This window comes from Chaetodon auriga, chromosome 16 (assembly GCF_051107435.1).
Source record: "Chaetodon auriga isolate fChaAug3 chromosome 16, fChaAug3.hap1, whole genome shotgun sequence".
Lineage (NCBI taxonomy): Eukaryota > Metazoa > Chordata > Actinopteri > Chaetodontiformes > Chaetodontidae > Chaetodon > Chaetodon auriga.
The window spans coordinates 20,677,278-20,694,792 of record NC_135089.1 but is presented as its reverse complement, the minus strand read 5'-3'; the positions used below and the strand labels follow the sequence as shown (position 1 = coordinate 20,694,792).

The 17,515-nt window shown below is 42.4% G+C and overlaps 1 protein-coding gene and 1 pseudogene across 1 annotated transcript in view; one reads left to right on the top strand and one right to left on the bottom strand.

Annotated features, from left to right (window-relative positions):
• Positions 1-402: 402 nt before the first annotated feature.
• On the top strand, positions 403-786 carry LOC143333905 (proline-rich protein 15-like protein A pseudogene; annotated as a pseudogene).
• Positions 787-15,970: 15,184 nt separating this feature from the next.
• Positions 15,971-17,515, bottom strand: part of igf2bp1 (insulin-like growth factor 2 mRNA binding protein 1) — a 50,264-nt gene continuing 48,719 nt past the window's right edge. The window contains exons 12-15 of the mRNA XM_076752077.1: positions 16,772-16,846; positions 16,517-16,648; positions 16,288-16,401; positions 15,971-16,120 (exon numbers count right to left, since the gene is read on the bottom strand). Coding sequence (XP_076608192.1) covers positions 15,971-16,120; positions 16,288-16,401; positions 16,517-16,648; positions 16,772-16,846 — 471 coding nt within the window. The remainder of the gene's footprint in view (positions 16,121-16,287; positions 16,402-16,516; positions 16,649-16,771; positions 16,847-17,515) is intronic.

The window sequence follows — 17,515 nt, the reverse complement described above, 5'->3', positions numbered from 1 at the left end:
TCTCTCTAACACACACACACACACACACACACACACACACACACACACACACACAAACACACTGATGAGACACACTGAGGCACACATGGTAACCTGAGTATGTGTGCATCCACAGCATATGGAGACTATTGAATTACACTGAAATATTAACAGTGTCATGGGTGGATAGATAGGTGCCCACACACACATTATAACAAACACAGAAATAAGATACTCATATAAAGACAGGTGCAGCTACTTATATGCAGTGTTTGTGTGTTGCAGGTGATTCTTTCTATAATCCCAACAATTGAACAGTCTTCTGTTTTCTCTTACCCAGCCTACTTCTTTTATTCTAACCTTTTCATTGTTGTCCCTTTTTCCCTGTCCTCAGCGCTGCACCCACCCCATCTTTCATCCATCATGGCAGAGCCATCTCCAGGCTGGTGGAAACTGACTTTCCTGAGGAGAAAAAAATCCCAACCCAAGGTTCTGTATGAAATCCCTGCTGAGTTTGTTTCCAACGCCGCCACTGGCCAGCACGGATCCGGCACAGTCTCCGGACCTGCATCCCACCCAGAGGACATGGTGCACGACCCTCAGCTGGACGCTCGACTGGAGAGGATCGTGGATAGAACAACAGCCAGCAGGGGGCGTCACGTTAAAGTGTCTCACTCTGGGAGGTTTAAGGAGAAGAAGAAAGTGCGAGCCACTCTGGCGGAGAACCCAGAGATGTTTGCAGGAGGTGATCCCACGAGGGATGAGAACCAGAGGGCTGGGACATTCAAATATTCTGAAAACGAATAGTAATGCACACTCATAAGGAAATAACTACATCATCACATAAAGACTTAAACAGTCAATCACAGGTGCATACATACAGTAGGGATAGTTTAGAATGTGGCTTTAACCCTTAATATCTTCTTTGTTGGACAGCACATTTTAAAATTCAAACACTCATCAGAATAAATGAAATTTAAACACTAACTTGTGAATTTTTTATTTTTATTATTATTATTTTAAGTGTCTAGTTTTTATTTCAATAGAAAAGTTTGAGGTTTTCCCATTCACTTCAGTACAAGAAGCATCTAGTGGCCACTGGAGGAACTGCATGTCGAGACACTGGTTTCACCCGCTTCATCCACCTGCTGATAATAGGACAGCGCTGTTTGAGGGGATTGATCCAACAACCTTTTATGTACAAGATCTTCACCAGCTAATCCACTGTGCTGTCTAGACGCACTGGGATCAAACCTGTGACCTTTAACTCACTGGATGGATGATTTCATTAGCAGACCAACCCAGCAGTGTATGACCACTGTGGCTGGACCTTTGGACCTCATGCGAGATTGTGGCAGCAATGTAGACTCGAACTCAGGGTCGGTATCCAATAATATGCCTTGGAAGGCTTGGTGTAATTTCCAAAAAGAATTTGTCGACCTTTGAAAAGGACACACAAACAAAAATCAACCTGAAAATGTTAAAATGGTACAGCAAAGGGTTGCAGGTAACCTCTCTTGACTCTAGACTGGAGACTGATCATAAGATTCAGGTACTTTTTTTTTTTTAGGACATACCTTTAACCAATCAGATTGGTTGATTTATTTTTGTGGTAAATGTGTGATAATGTTTTCTTTAAGTCAGTGTCAGACAGTCTTTGTGATGAATTTGATGTGAAGAAAAGTCATTTTTTTGTAAATATTTTTGGATGATTTAAGCACGTTACCAGCTTCTATGAAGAAACACTCCTTCAAATGACTCAAAGATGTTCAGCACGAGTTCAAAGATTTATTTCTTCAAAGGCCACACACAATGAGATATTTTCTCATTTAACTCTTGTGGTATATTTTTCCTTTCCGTTGAGATGTTGAGGTACTTACCACTGAAATGTCTCCAGCAACTCCAGCACAGAGGACAGTTCTGCTGCTGTTTGGATAAACTGTGTGAACTCACTGTCCTGTAAGCGACCAAGCTGACTTGAAGTTAACGAGTGTGTTATTTCAAAGAGCTCTTCAATAACACAGTGTTGAGGCCTTGCGCATAAACAGTTGAAAGACGCTCAGGGAGCTACTGTGACCGACTAGTGGTAGCGTATTCCAGCTGCTTAGCTGTTAGCACGCTAGCAGCAGTACACCTACAAGCCGTCATGATGTTACCAAGCTTCTGGAAGCAAATACTTCACAGACATTTGGGTGAATGTCTCTGCTTTGTAACAAAGAGACAATGTTTTGTGATAATTACACTGAAAATTTAATCTGGAATATGCAACAAACGTGGAGCATGGTAGTATTCTAGCATAGAAAAACACGGCACCATGAGCAGGAGGGAGGGGGGGTTGATGAGGCCCGAGCAGCTCATTTTCACACCAACCATGCCTCATGTATCTATAGGTCTTAAAATTATCTTTTCATTTTTCAACAGCTTTTTATCTTTTAAACCTGATAATCCAGGTTGAATATTGATGCTTCATTATGTTTTACCTTTCAAAATAAAAACAGTATCACCCTGTCACTCTCATGTTGGCTGGAATATTAGCTGGGATACTAATTTATCCTGTTTCTAATCAGGGCAATGTCCATGTCTTGTAATGACACTTGACATCCAGGTATGAATATCTAGCAAAACTTGTCCTTGCTTGATCAGTCCAACTGTGGAAGCTGTGGATCTTTCTATCAATGAGTGTTTACAGACATGTCTGGTACAGAAAATGACTTGCAGCCTGTTTTGGCCATAATTAACATATGAGCAGAAACATCTGTCTGCACACCCTCTAGGCTTGCATGGATTTGCAGTAGAGGACAAACACACTGCATGTGTAGAGTATGAGTACATGAAAACAGCCAACCTGTACAATTATTACCAGTAAATCACAGTAGAGCAGCATTGTTCTACCCAGAAACCTCATATTCAACAGATTGAAGGTGCTCACTCAGACACTCCTCTGCTCTGGTTTCTGTGTTTAAGTGTGGCTCGCAGGCGTGTTTTCTGGATAGATGTCGCTCTCTAATCAACAGATAAACTTCAGACTGTCACTTTCAGTTTTGATTCTGGGTGAAATGAATGTAAAAATGTTGACACTCTACTCCTCTCCAGTGCTTAAGGGCTCTCACAGCTGCTGTAATCATTTCAGCTTGATATGTTAATGCTGCAAAACCTGGGATACATGTTAGAAATACTTTTTGTATAAATAAAAATGTGTCTGATTATAAATGGAAAGTTATTTGTTATTGCATTTTTTTTATTATTTATTTATTTATCTACGCCAAGTGTGACAGCTATCAGCACCGCAAACATGACAGAATGTTCATTATCTGCAGTGGCTATGGTCAGTTCAAACCACAAGGGGGCGGCCTCGCTCCATCTAAAAACCTCATCGAGCCCAAAACCAGTCATCTTTATGAAAACATGATAATGCCCTCTAGTGGTCAGAGGCAATATTACACATACACTATGATAAATACGGAGCGCACATCCCAGATACTACACAGCAATATACTGTTTACTGCTTTATTTTAGAGCAAAATTCATGATATCATAGTAACATTTCAGCTTAAAGAGTTTACTGAAGGCACAAAATAACATTACTCAGACATTAAATGAGAGGTTTCACTTTCACTGATGCTCAGTTTTGAAGCATAGTGAAACCAGTGTTATACCTCGTGGATTTTGTAATATACTTTGTAATCCAGCAGTATTTTAATGTTGAAAAATGTAATATAAACAACCATTACTGACACTGAGTTACTGGGATTTGGAGCTGCAATATAATTACTGAATTCTAAATTGTAATCCATTACACTACATGGAACTGGAAGAAAAGAAAAAAAAAACACAATCACATATGACACTGAAGTTAAAGCTGACTGTGACCTTTGCTGAACAAGCAGACACTGTGGCTATAAGTTGTATCCTACAACTGCTTCTTATAGCAGTTATAGATGGTTCATTATATTTCCCAGGATCCTCTTGAGTCAGTTGCTCCGTAACAATAGAATAACTATAGTATAAATAGAGAAGAGTCACAAAGTCAGCAAACTAACTCAGCAAGGTCAGTTACACAGAAATATCTATGTACAGCTAACATCTCGTTGTACTACCCTAAACAGCAGAGACCAGCTGGATCTTGATCGTGGTTCTGACAGCAGGTTGACACCAGTGTTGATGAATGTCACAAACACATACAGAGCAGCCAGATGGACAAACCAGAACACCTCGTCCTGGTACAGCCCACACTCCTCTTTAAAGATCTGTGTGAACACCCCTGAGTACACCGAGGCTGTCCTGATATCAATGCCACACTCCAGCAGGTCTGATTCATAGAAGATCAAGTTGCCTCTCTGTAAATACTCAGAAGTCAGTCTGCTCAAATCCTTTAAAGGTTTGGATGATTACTGTAGAAAAACATACTCAGACAGGTAACACAGTGATTCGATATATGCTTTAATGTTTAATGACAAATAGGAACAATGGGTTTGGCTCATATAATGCTAGCGAATGCAAGCTTGGTTGGAGTTGTTGGAGGTTTAACTTCCCCAAAACATATGTAAAGATATGCCCTTTGCCTTTGGAAGTGTTGTATGGTTACCGGTGTAATTAGTACGCTCGTTTGCCAGGCATGCTGATGTTTTCAGCACACAAACACAGGGATTCATCCGTCCTTTACACTTTGCTCTTTGTTTTTGGTTGTGGATAGGTGATTAAAAAACAGACACCGCCCTCCACCTCTTTATATATCAACTATTGCTCTTATTAAAGCCAGTACAGCATGCAGAGAAATCCAAAGCTTGACAGGCGTGACATAGTTACAGCTGCTAAGCCATGACTGGATGACTGCTGCTCAGGGGCGAATTGAGATTTTGAATCAGTATTGGAGTGTGCTGGATTTGCTATAGATCTGACTTACGGTCAGAGTAAAGTGGTTGAGCCTGTGACCAAACCTTAATGTCTATCTGCACATTCATGTATACACATGTTCATGTGAAGAGTGTAGCTGTTGTAGGATTTTTGTGTTAAGGGTAAGGGTTAGGGCGATTACACTGGAAAAAACACTGGAAATATGATGTTTAACTTTGAATCATGTTATAAGTTGAAGTGAGCCTGAGTGATCACAGCCCATAAAGCCACAAAAGTTGTAAAATGTAGCAGCTGCACTATCCCTCTCCCTGCCACGTGTGGACTGAAGAGCTCCACCGGCCATCTTTAAAATGCTAAGCAGAAGCTATCCGCCACGGGTAGAACTGAAACGTCCTTGACCGCTCAGAGATAGGAACCTAGCGGTGGCACAGGTGCATCTAGTAGGATTTTAGAAAGAATGGGTTGTGGTGTCTCAGAATAGGAGGAGGCCGAGTCAGCAATTTTTTTGAAGTATATGAAGAGCTGTAAAAAATAGAAATAGAGCTTAGGTAGAGGGCTTTTGAGTGTTTTTGCAGGACCCGGGGATCCACTTCACTGTTAGTTCAAACCATCTTTGCTTCAAATAAACATCCTCACATCAGACTTTAAAAACCTTGTGCAGCCTATTTCTTAAAAACCTTCATGAAGACACCAATAATCGAACAGAAGTATTTTTGAACCACATGTCGGACACAGCTGCCTGACCATTTCAGGCCCAAAGGCAGTTTTGTGAGCCAACATAGCACTGATATAATATGCTTCTTTTCAACTATTTGGACATTTCACACACCATAAATAAGGAGGTCAGATCAGCTTCAGAGTGACCAGTGGTAGTATTTGACCTCTCTTGGTGGATCCTGTGGAGAAAACATGAACTAGAAATTGATCCACAGACATCAACACACTCACACACACACACACACACACACACACACACACACACACACACATTGTTGTTCTGTAAGCGGAAACTCAGCTGTCAGACAAAGTCAACTGAGCATGAGAGTCTAATTTAAAGTCTTGCCTTTGCCTCCAGCAGAGCAGTGCCCCTGTTTGAAGCCAGGCACAGTCTCACAGAGCTCTCACATCTAACAGACACACAGCTGGGTTGAGGGGAGTCTGGCCTTCAACAGAGAACACAGATCCTTTTTCACTCTGATTAATGGTGAGGTTTAATCATTTCACATCTCAGCTCTGAAATGGAAAACAGCCGTAAAGAGTCAAAAATCCTCTTAGCTTGGGTCTGGCTGTCATGTCCTACAGAGACAGAGTTTAGAAGATTCATCATGCATGAAATTTTGTAAAACAGTCTGTCGAGATCCTTCCTGGCAGGCTCCTCTTTAGAAGGGTGTGTTCAAATATGTATATTAGTATATTAGAGTGTGTATCTGTATATGTACAGTACGCATTAGTGACGCATGCTGTATCTATGATATACATGAGCGATCACATCATAATCCCGTCTTTCAAGCAAAGGTCTGCTATGTTTCAAAGCATTTCAACTCAGCAGCAACACAGATGTCAACTAGACAAAGACAGTCAGCATAATAATAATCCCCTGGTGGCAATGATCGGTCTCCATCATATCACTGATTCAGCATAAGTGCAATGAGTTACATTCATTTCCTGAATACTTACCATGGTCTTAACCACAACTCCAACCACAACAGGCCTGAGCCCAGTTAACCAGTGGCTGGAGCTGATGTCTTGTTGCATTTGTGTGTTTTATATAAATGATGTAAGCAAGATTTTTGGAATAATCCTAAAAGTGAAATGTGGAAGTTATCATTCTGCTGATTTAATGTAATAGCTGTTGTTGACTGAACTGACCATCTGTCTTCACTACAATCACCAAGTCTAAGTTGTCTGGCTCATTTGAGCTTTTTTGTTCAGTTGAATTCAAAAGAAAGTGCAGGGTTTATTAGGTTAAACGCTCAGAAACTACCTCTCTGTCGTCCACAGTGAGCTGAGCAGAGCCTCAGCACAGAGCGGGAGAAACCTGTTTCGAAACCAACCTCAAGGGATCTGAGCGGGTAAAAGTTCACATTAAGTTCCTAAAACTGTTTCAAAAGTAAAGCTTTGAGAAAACAGGAAGTTGTGGTTGAAAGACAGTCGGTGGAAAAACGGCAGTAAGCGCACAGCTGTAGAGTTTGGAAATGTTATTTGTGGTTTAAATTATTTGAACAGAAGTGCAAAGAGAGGAATGGAAACAAGAAAGAAGCTACATTTCACTTCCTGAAATGAACTGACTCTTTTTATTGACTTTATTAAACAGAAAATGCAGCTGTCATACATAGAAATGAAGAAGTAGCATGTTCACAGCTGTTACATATGCTGTGCGGCTGCTTTACATCATTCAAAACACCGCAGTGGACGGCGTGTATCTATTATTTTGTTGCGTGTTACAGTATAGAACCAACTTGGGAGTATTGTTGTATTTTATTCAAACAGTATCTCAAATGAAGAAGACACTTAGTCTCATTGGCTTTATAGTCTCTATAGGAAAAATCATTTACAATGCTGAAACATTAATGATGTCTGCACAAACAAGTTATCTCATGTATGAGGTCAGTATGTAAGTGACTGCCTTTATTTTCATGACTACAACAGGTCTGAACAATGTCATTTTACAATATCATATCCGTACCTGTGCTTAAGTAGTTCACTGAGAGGACGAGGATGCAGACATGTTTTGTGAAACTGTGTCACCTGGTGGATGTAAGGAGGTACGCCCTCCCACTGATGAACCTCAGCCGGTTTGTGTGGTTCAGTTCTGCTTTGCTCTGTGCATTCAGGCTGAATATGAACATCTGTTATGCTTCTGTGCATTTCACAGCACAATAAAACTGCTTTAAATATTGGAAAAGGCTGCATCCAATGTTGGATTTTATAATCCCTCTTATATATCAGGGGTAAATCAAAGATTCTATCAGCCTTTTTACGACAAGCGAGGCTGCTTCAAATGCTTCGCTGCTGCTGGGATGACCACCTACAGAACCTGGCCCTGTGTTTTTATCTTCCAGTCAGCCTTTCTTGTCCTTATTTTGTATTTGCTTGAGACTGCTGTTAGTCTACCAACATTATTATTTTGATGATCTCTTTCACCAGAAGATGTAATCATATTGTCTCTCTGTTCTGCATTGATTCTCAGTTAGACTTCACACTGATTATAAAACTTCACGGCTGTATATGAAGGCCGTGCATGGCCTTGGTTTTCATACATTATGGATCTTATGTAGTGGTGGTTGTCACCTACAGATGGCGCCCTGCTGGCTGCTCATTTCGGTGGGATGAGACCTTTGGGTCAGGGCTCAAGACTGGCTCAGACACACAAAAGCTGCCATTTAAATCTTGTCAGTATCACCGCTTTGATAATGTTTTATTGCCCCTTTTTCATCATCAGTATTTCCTCATTAATGCACTTTGTACCTTTGTTAGCAAGACAGGTTTAAAACACAACGTCATTTCTATAAAAGCCACACACAAAGACCACAAAGAGGCAGGAGGGTCCATTTTCTCATCTTTTAATAACACATTCATATCTATGCTCTGTTTTGTTTACAAGGAGTTTAAAACAAGTGTTGATGAGGACTAAAGGAATCAGGCAGGCAGAGGGTGAAAGTCCATATACTGTAAAGACCAAAGGCGCCATCTAGTGGAAGGAGGAAGACTCAACCCTTCTCACGCTCATCTCAGCATCTGGGACAAGAGGATGATGTCTCATCATGGCTGCACAATCAAAGCACACGGAGAGCTTCGTTTTCAGGTTTGGAGGCTGAGCCCAGATCAGATTAGTCTCGATTTATCCAGCTCAGAGAGGCATGAGAAGGAAAATGAAGAGAGAAATGATACAGGGGCCTTCCTCCTTCCACCTGCAGCTACACAGTCAGCTAAAACAACAGGTCCTTTTGCTTTTTCAAACGACTCATTAGAAGTGAAAATAGATCATCGATCAGTGTAGAAGGTCCTCGCAGGGCGCTCTAACTCATGTAGGCTTTTTACAGAGAGAAAGAAAATGCTAAATGCACCCAAACACAAGAGATACAATCTGCTGTCATAAAAAAAAGAGAGAGAGAGAAAAGTAGAAGTCAACCAAAATAAAACAGGAAGAATATTTTGAAGTCCAAAAAAAAAAAAAAAAAATGCAAGTTTAACGAAATGAACGAAAGAAAATGCAAACTGGATAAAGAAATCTCATTTATGTTGGGTTTTTAAGGAAGAAAATTAAGAACAGGTGGTAAGTTTTTGTCTCCCCCTTTAAGATTATTATTCAATTTCATAATCTTTGAAAAAGAACTAAGAATGGAGAAAGAAAAAAATCATCTTTGGAAGAAGTAAAAGTTTTTTCCTTTAATAGACTATTCACTACAGTATATGGAGATGCCGCTACCCAGTTATTCATTTACCTATATTTCTTTCGAGCAACTTTTTTTTTTTTTTGTTATTTTTGTGTCCTTTTTCAAAAAAAAAAAAAAAAAAATTACCATTTACCTATTTTTTCCCAAGAGGTAGATCAACAAAACAATTACATGGTTACAGGTGTCGTGCCCCTTGATTCAGGAGGTGAAATCACAGGGAGGAAGTGGAGCAGCAGGGCAGAGCTGATGGAGGATTACTGTGGGGCATGTTAGCGGTCGGAGGCAGGTAAAAAAAAAAAAAAAAAAAAAACTGCAGTGTTCAAAGTGAGTGGCTGGCTAGAAGCAGCTGAACAGTGAGGTTGTGAAATAGAAACTGGTCCCAGAGGGGCAGTTAATACCTCGTTATGATTGGGCCAATCAGGTTACTCCATACGCTACCCGACACGTGACGAAAATCCTCGTCCCGGCTGCCCACCCCGCACCACAATGTGTCCATATTGGGTTTTTTTGTCTTTTTTGTCGTTTTTTTTTCTTATTTACTCATTTATTTTTACAGTCTCATCTCTAAGCTGGAGAGGTAAAATTTCAAAAACCGAAAAATAAATTAAAGTTGAAAAGTGGAAATAAACAAAAAAAAAAAAAAAAAATTGTGACGGTAACGAAGCCTGTCCGTCCTATCTGTTTGCATGTCTGTCTGACTGACTGACTGTTTGCTCTTGTCCGTTCGCAATAAAAGAAAATAAAAGAAACAATCTTCTGGCTGAGTTTGCTTATGTTTTGAGGTAGCGTTCCTAGTTATGTGTCAAGAGGTTTGTTTGTTTTGTCATGGTAGGGCGTCCCTCTGCCGGATCTCCGTGTTCTTTAAAATTTGTCGAGACTCGGAGTGCGTTTGTGCAGAGGGACGGGGGGGGGGGGGGGGTTGGGGTTCACGACAAGGAGGAGTCTGCACTGTTTTACTGCAAACCATCCTCGCAAGAGCTTGGAGTCTGTCTGTCTGTCTGTTTTTTTACTGTCTGTCAGGGCTGAGCTACATGTTGGAAGGTCTACAAAGCAAAGCTGTACTCTGCTGCCACGAACAATAAGCTGGGCAAGATAGTTCACCCAAAACTGAATTTCCAAGCTTTGAATAAAAGGATAACACCAGTGAGTCCATAGCCCATCTACTGCACAGATTGTCCATTAGTGCTGAGCATGAGCTTGTCAATGCATTTCATTACTCTCATTTAAAGCTGCTCTAATCAATATTTTCATGCTAACAATGGAACAGTGACTGCGTGTCACGTCAAAGGGGTCACCCATAGTGATGAGCCCACCCAGCCCAGCTCTACGGAGCGTTTTAGCATCTTTCAGCTCGTTTTGGTTTTACAGCTTTAATGATCTGGTTCAGTCTCACGGCTCTCATAGCATAATTTAAGCCACAGGATGCTAAACAGCTTGCATCAACCCACTGTGCACTAACTGCTGGTGAACAAAGTGGACATTCAGCAGCTAAAGAGCCAGGTAAGGCCAAACCAGAGCCAGAGGGAGAATGAACGTTGGACTTTTTATCAGGCGGACATGAACACGACTCTGAATATATGACAATGTTATGCTGTATCTAGTAAACAGGCAACTGTTGGCTAACAGGTTTGCAAATCCACTTGAATACTTTACTTAGGATACTCACAGTACTTTCTGTTAAGAAATACTGAAACCAAACTGAACTTTTTTTTGGAAGAAAGCTCCATAGAGCACCTTTAATTCTAAATGTGTAGCATAACATCAACTAAGGCAGGTTTTTGGACAAGGTGTGTCCTCTGGGGCCATAATGGCAACTTTTCATCCAGTATGGAACTCCAGCATGTCTTCAAGTTGATATCACAGTGAACTGAATGGAAACAAACCTAAATGGTGGTAGGTTTAGACATACATACATACATGCTCAGCACTAATGTATAGAACATGGGATAAAACTTGCACTGGGTTGGTCCTTTAAACAGTCTTGGAATAAGCTTGATAGAACAAAATCATGAATGTTTGATGATTAAACTTTAAAGTGTGGCAACTGTCATGATATTTTACACTGTGTGGCACCTCACACTGCCAAACTCTGTCCTAGCTGATACACCTTATCAATATATCACTCAACTTGCATAAGAAAAGGACAAAGGGTTCCCGTTCGGGCCCAGAAACGAGCCGGATGAAACATGAGAAAGGTTGAATGATTTCTGTCCCAGTCAGGATGCAGGCTTAGACTTGTGTGAGTCATTCTTACTGCCACAGAGCACTAGTAGTATGCATGGTGTGTGTCTCTGTTGCTTTTCGTGACACAGAAACCATAAAATGTATTGTCTCTACTGCACATACAAAAACAAGATGAGAAGAGCTCAGGTCCAAGATGAGAAATCACCATTTGAATGTAGTGAGTTCACTCTGAAACACTACTGAAGTTATCCTAAGACCTTTCTATGCGTTCAGTATTACAGGTTATTTACTCAAACTGGCTCTACACTGCGTTTTGGACTGAGCCCCTTCCTGTGTGTTTGGCACAGTTACTGTCATGTACTGAGCTACATGTTAGTAGTTCATCCTATTTAGTAGCTGTTTTGTTAATAGATTTGTGCATTCAAAAAAAACAAAAGAACAAAACGTGATCAAATTCAACTATTTTCATTTTCCCCAAAAAGAGTCAGAACGATCGATTGTAAGAAAAAAAAAAAAAAAAAGGTGGTTAAAGTAAGAGAATCAAAAGGTCTTGAACAGAAGTGAGCAAAACGAACACGATGGAGACCAGCGCAAGAGAGGGCGAGGGACCCTTATGTTCCCGCCCGCTCCAAAAATGAAATGATTTTTTTTTTTTTTTTTTTTTTTTTTTTTAGTAAAAGGAAATAAAAACATCTCACTCTTCTCCCGGAGTGCAGAAGGGCAAAGACGAGCAAGGACAAAGCATTAAAGTGTTTTGTGGAAGGACGGAGGGGGAACAATAAGGAAGGAGACGTGGGATTCAGTCCTTCCTCCCCTCCTCCCCTCCTCCCGTCCCTCCTTGCCCTCTTCCCTTCACTCTCCACCTTCTTCTTTAGAGAATTGCATCAGGTGTTACAGGAGGTTCTCAGTCGTTTTGATAGTTTGACGTTGTCGACATATTTCATCAATTAGTGCAACAGTACGTCCCCAGATGTCACGTCCAAATAAAGCTTGCTGTATTGTCGAAACTAAATAAAACCAAAAGTTCAAAATAAAAGAATCCTAACCAATCCAAATGGCTGCAGGCTGAATCATGAATCCTAAATAGCGTGTCTTGGTGGCTGTGAACAGAGCTCTATGGTTTTGAGAGAGGTGGAAACTTAACACAGGACAAACATGTTGGACCGTGAAGTTACCACCTCTGGACAAAAATGGAAGCATCGACACAGTAGAATAGACTTTTCCCTGTTTGATGGTGAGCTTTTGGGGGAGCCGATGAAGACTGGCGGTGTATGTCGCCAAGTGCAGATAAGACATTAAAAAGACTGTGAGTTATCTGGCAGTGTCCTTCGGTGACTTGGCTGGGCGTAATCTTTCCTGTCTACACGGCTTTTCCCATTTCAATTTTTTTAGGCTTTTTTTTCTCCAAAAATACAAAAGTATTGTGATCACCTTTTTGAACATCTTATGTACAGGTTTGAATCTATTACTCAGCTGGGTTAATGCTGTTTTTAAACTCTCTTGCTTTGCTTTTTTTGCTCCCATTTTTTTTCAAAGGTTCTTGGATTCCTCCCTCCTCGGTCAGTTGGAACACAGACGGAGGGCCATAGGTTCTCGTCCTACTTTTTTCTGCTTTTTTTAAAGTTTCACCCAACCACATCATCTGACAAAAATGAACATTTAAAACCAGTGAACGCAAACACACACGCACACACACAACTGCATTCGCTTTCGCACACACATACACACACACACACACACACACACACACACACACACAGCAAGCACACATGTAGCCAACAGGGAGCATCTGAGGTGTCGTGGTCAGTGCACAGGTAATAAATATTCACATTCAGAGAAGTCAGAGCTAGTTCAGGCTTGTGTGTGTAGGTAGAATGCTGTCTGCTGAGTCCGTGTACAGTCACACTGTAGATGGACCGCTACTGCTGCGTTCAACACAACTCTGATCTGACAAGTCCCCGACTTCCAGGTGAGAAAGGTAAAGAAAGACGTGGTGAAAACTGGCTTAAAAGCTCACGGTCACGTGTCTTCTTCGCGGGTGAGAAACTTCATCTCTTGAACACTTAAAGCCCTCTTGTAATGTTTGGCGTTTCATGATGATGTCATCACAATAAGGCAGGAGAGGGCGGTCCTTCAGGGCACAGGGCGGGCCAGTAGCCGAAAGAACGGGCAGCTGCAGCGACATGAAGCGACTGCAGGAGACTGTGGACATGATCAGTCTGTGTGACATAAGAATCTTTAGCATCATCCCTTCTGATGATATGAGCTCAGTAATAAGAGCACCCAGTGGCATGATGGGTTACCGTGTGCACTTTAGGACCCCCTCTCGAGTTAACACCACTCCCCATTGGCCAATACTCCGTTTCAGACAACGGCTGCTCCAATCACACTTCAGGAAGACAGAGAGCATGTTTCCTCACCTCAAAAAGGCAAAATGGCACTGGACCCATTTCCTCTCTAGACCAGCATTATATCTCTCTCTGCTTTGGGAAAAACACAGCATCCTCGTCATCCTGAGCTCATTCAACCATCATCACACCAAAAAAACAGAAAAAAATAACCAAAGCAACAAGACAATACCTAAAAAAAATACTTTTTCTTTAAAAAAATAAAAAATATTCAGGACTATCAGCTCTTCTTTTCTTTTTTTTTCTTCTTATATAAAACACCAGCAAGCAAAAAAAAAAAAAAAAAAAAAAAAAGTTAGGAATACTGAGGTAACTTTACCCTGAGGTAGGTTTTTTCTTTTTCATTTCTTCTCTAATCTGTTCTAATCATGGCGAGAGCGTCCAGGCGTAGACCCCGCCCCTCATTATCATACGCAGGCAGGGTCTGGAGGCTCCGCCCACAGGCCTTTGGCAGATTGGGAGAGAGAACGAGGAAGCCACTCCCCTTCACGCTGATTTTACCCTCTCTGAGCTCAAGGCAAGGAGCTTTGGAAGACTTTGCCTCTCTAGTTCCCGCGCTCGACCAGGCCAGTCCTCAACATTCTTTTATTAACACTAGCATTACACGCCATGTTCGTCCAAGTGAGCAAACACGGCCTTAATGCAGGGATGGTCTTGAGGACCCCAGCTCCCCTGAGGAGAAAACCATCCTGTCCAAGACTGGCCTCAAGTGTCCAGCGCTAGAGGAAGGCAATGAGCAGAAGGTCTCAGACACGACTTGTCTGTCTGTCATTGCAGGACTAATTCAAACAGGTGTAGCAAATCCTCACACCTGACTCCCTGCCTTCCATACATTCACCCGAGGGGCCGGGCTAACTCACATATCATATATATATAATATATATAAAATATGCCGTTTAAGGTGCGGGCCGCTAGCCACCTAGCATAGCTACTGGCTGTTTTCAGAAAGTTGTTTTACAATGGTTTCACATGAGTGAGCTGAGCCGCTGCAATAGAACTGCAGGACCAGCTGCGACCTCCGCTTCCCTTACTGTCTCTTGCTGCGCCTTCCGCCACACGGCTAAACGTGGAAGGGGGAGCTCAGTGCCTCCCCAGTCCCCGGCCTCGTTGTAGGCTACATTATGCTACATATCACAGACGAGGGACTGGGCAATATACAGAAGACCCCTTTAAAAAAAAGGCAAGGCGGCCAGACACAGCATTTCTTAACATTTACATGAAGATTATATATTTACAACCTCATATTTTCTCTTTTTTTTTTTTCTAATCTCCCCGCTATTCGGAGAGGTCTTCAAAGAGCAGTGTTAACATCTGCGGCCCCTCTTCTAGACTCTCATTGGCTAGGAGGTTAGGGGTGGGTGGGGCTAACACCTGACCCGTGACCTATCCGCCTGTGCCGCTGCAGCAGTTTCCCTGCTCCCTCTCCCGACTCCGCCTCACTGCATTCTATCAATAATAGCTCTGAATAAAACATTTCTATACATATATCTCTATGTTTAAAAAACCACCCTTAAAATATAGGACTGACTGCAGATGGTTGGAGAGGTCTGTCGAGGGCGACAGAGGAACAAACGGGCCCCTGCTAGTGTGTCTCAGGAAACAGCCAGCCTCCCCCCTCTGCAGTCCACCTGCACCCGTGTGGGCGGGTGTAAACGACAGCAGTAAGGCTCCGTTCTTACAGGGACAGTGACGTCGGCCATGTTGTTTAAACCTGTCTGATGCAGGATGTGTTGCAGCGGATGAGGAGCTGGCTGCAGCCCTACGAAGGCACACTAGGAGGACACCGCCCCTCCCTCTCCCCATCCCTCCTTTCCTTCATCCCTCCATCCTCAATCAGTCTCTCTTCTGGCCTGGCATCTGGTTTCTGTTCTCAAGTTTCTGTTTATCTTAATCCTCTTTTTTTATTCATTTCATCTTTTGATTTTATTCGTCATCTGTCTTTCCTTCTAAACGCCGATCTTTCTCTCTGGCTATCGGGCGTACTCCCTCCTCTTCATATCTCTCCCTGTCTATCGCTGGGTCCGTGTGTCGCTCTCCTGTATCCGTCCGTCTGTCTGTCTACGCGTCCGTGCATGTGTCTGTCTGTCTGTCCGTCAGGCGGGGGTGGGGGTGGGGGGCCAACAGCATGTGAGGAGGGCGCAGGGGCCCTCACTTCCTGCGTGGCTGGTGTTCCTGAGTCAGTCCCTGTGTAGGGCTGCCCATCTCTGTGAAGCCCTGGGGGTTAGCGCCAGAGCTCATCCCGCCTTTCTGTGGCTGTTTGACCTGGGTCAGGATGTCCCGGATCTTCCTCTGAGCCAGCTGGAGGACAGAGGACAGATGACAAACTGAAGCCTGCACTTTACTAAGATATGGTCGTACACTGTCATGGGATCTGACTGAAAACAGTTGATGACACCAGCTACATGCTCTTAAATCAGTTCTGTTATATGTTAAAGTCTACTGAGGCAGCAGGGTAGCAGGAGTACCTGGCTGGCGTAGAAATGTCCATTGATCTTGACGATGACCTGGTCATTTTCATCGGGTGTCTGCTCCCTGGGGACCACCACCTCAGCTGCTGTCAGGTTCTGCAGCTCATTCACCTGGAGACACACACTTTGGTTACTTCGGGGGGAAGTTATGTGTAATAATTCTTGCTGTGGCAACCAATGCATGCTATGTAAGAAGGATCTGAAGCGTCTGGTTCAGGTGACTCACCGTCTTGCCTCCTTTGCCAATGACCCTTCCTGCAGCAGCAGCGGCCATCTTGATGTGAGTCTCCAGTTTGACCTCCTCTTTGGGCCCAAAGAAGTTCTCCTCCTTCAGTTTGCCATAGATCCGGCCCTGAGCCTGTAGGAGGGAGACAACGAGGCTCATAATCCATTTTAATACTGTCTCAACGGTGGTTTCTGAGACCAATCATTGGCTAATAAAGATATTATGCAAAATAAATGGCAATGTGTTCATGTTTACCTTGAACTGAGCTTCAGGGGGTCCTGTCACAATAACCATCCTCATTTTCGAGTCTGGAGCTTCAGCTGGGGCGATCTGGAGGAGAGACAAACATCACTGACCTTCAGGGGTGGAGCTTTGCTTTCAGTGGGGGATGCAATGAAGTCATGAGCTCATCCGCGAAAAGATATCACTGTGCTTTCCAAAATAGTGATAGTTATAGAAAATGAGTATTATTTTATTAGACTCTCATAATACTGGTGGTCTAACAAAATAATGACAAATCCTATGAATTATTGATGAAATAATCCTAAAAAGAGATGAAAACTTCATTTTTCCACGTTAGTAACATGCTTAAGTGCGACCTTTTTAAAATAAATAGATGCTAAAAAAAACTGTTTCATGCTTTATTTCAAGGCGACTTGACCTCCCAAAAAAAAAAAACAAACAAAAAAAAAACAGTGAGACACTTCAGCTCATTCATATCTCTGCAGCTCATCTATTAACCAGAACCAAGAGGAGAGAGCACATCAGTCCAGTTTTAGCTGCTCTGCACTGACTTCAGGATCGATTTTAAGGGCCTCCTCCTCGTACACAAAGCCCTTAACGGACTAGGACCAAGCTACAACGGAGACTTCCAGCAACAGTCAAAAGAAAATTGGGGATGCAGCCTTTGTTCATTATGCCTCAAAGCTCTGGGACACACTGCTTACAGATATCAGGAAGCAGCTCGCTGAATATTTTCAAAACTTATCTCTTCTCTTT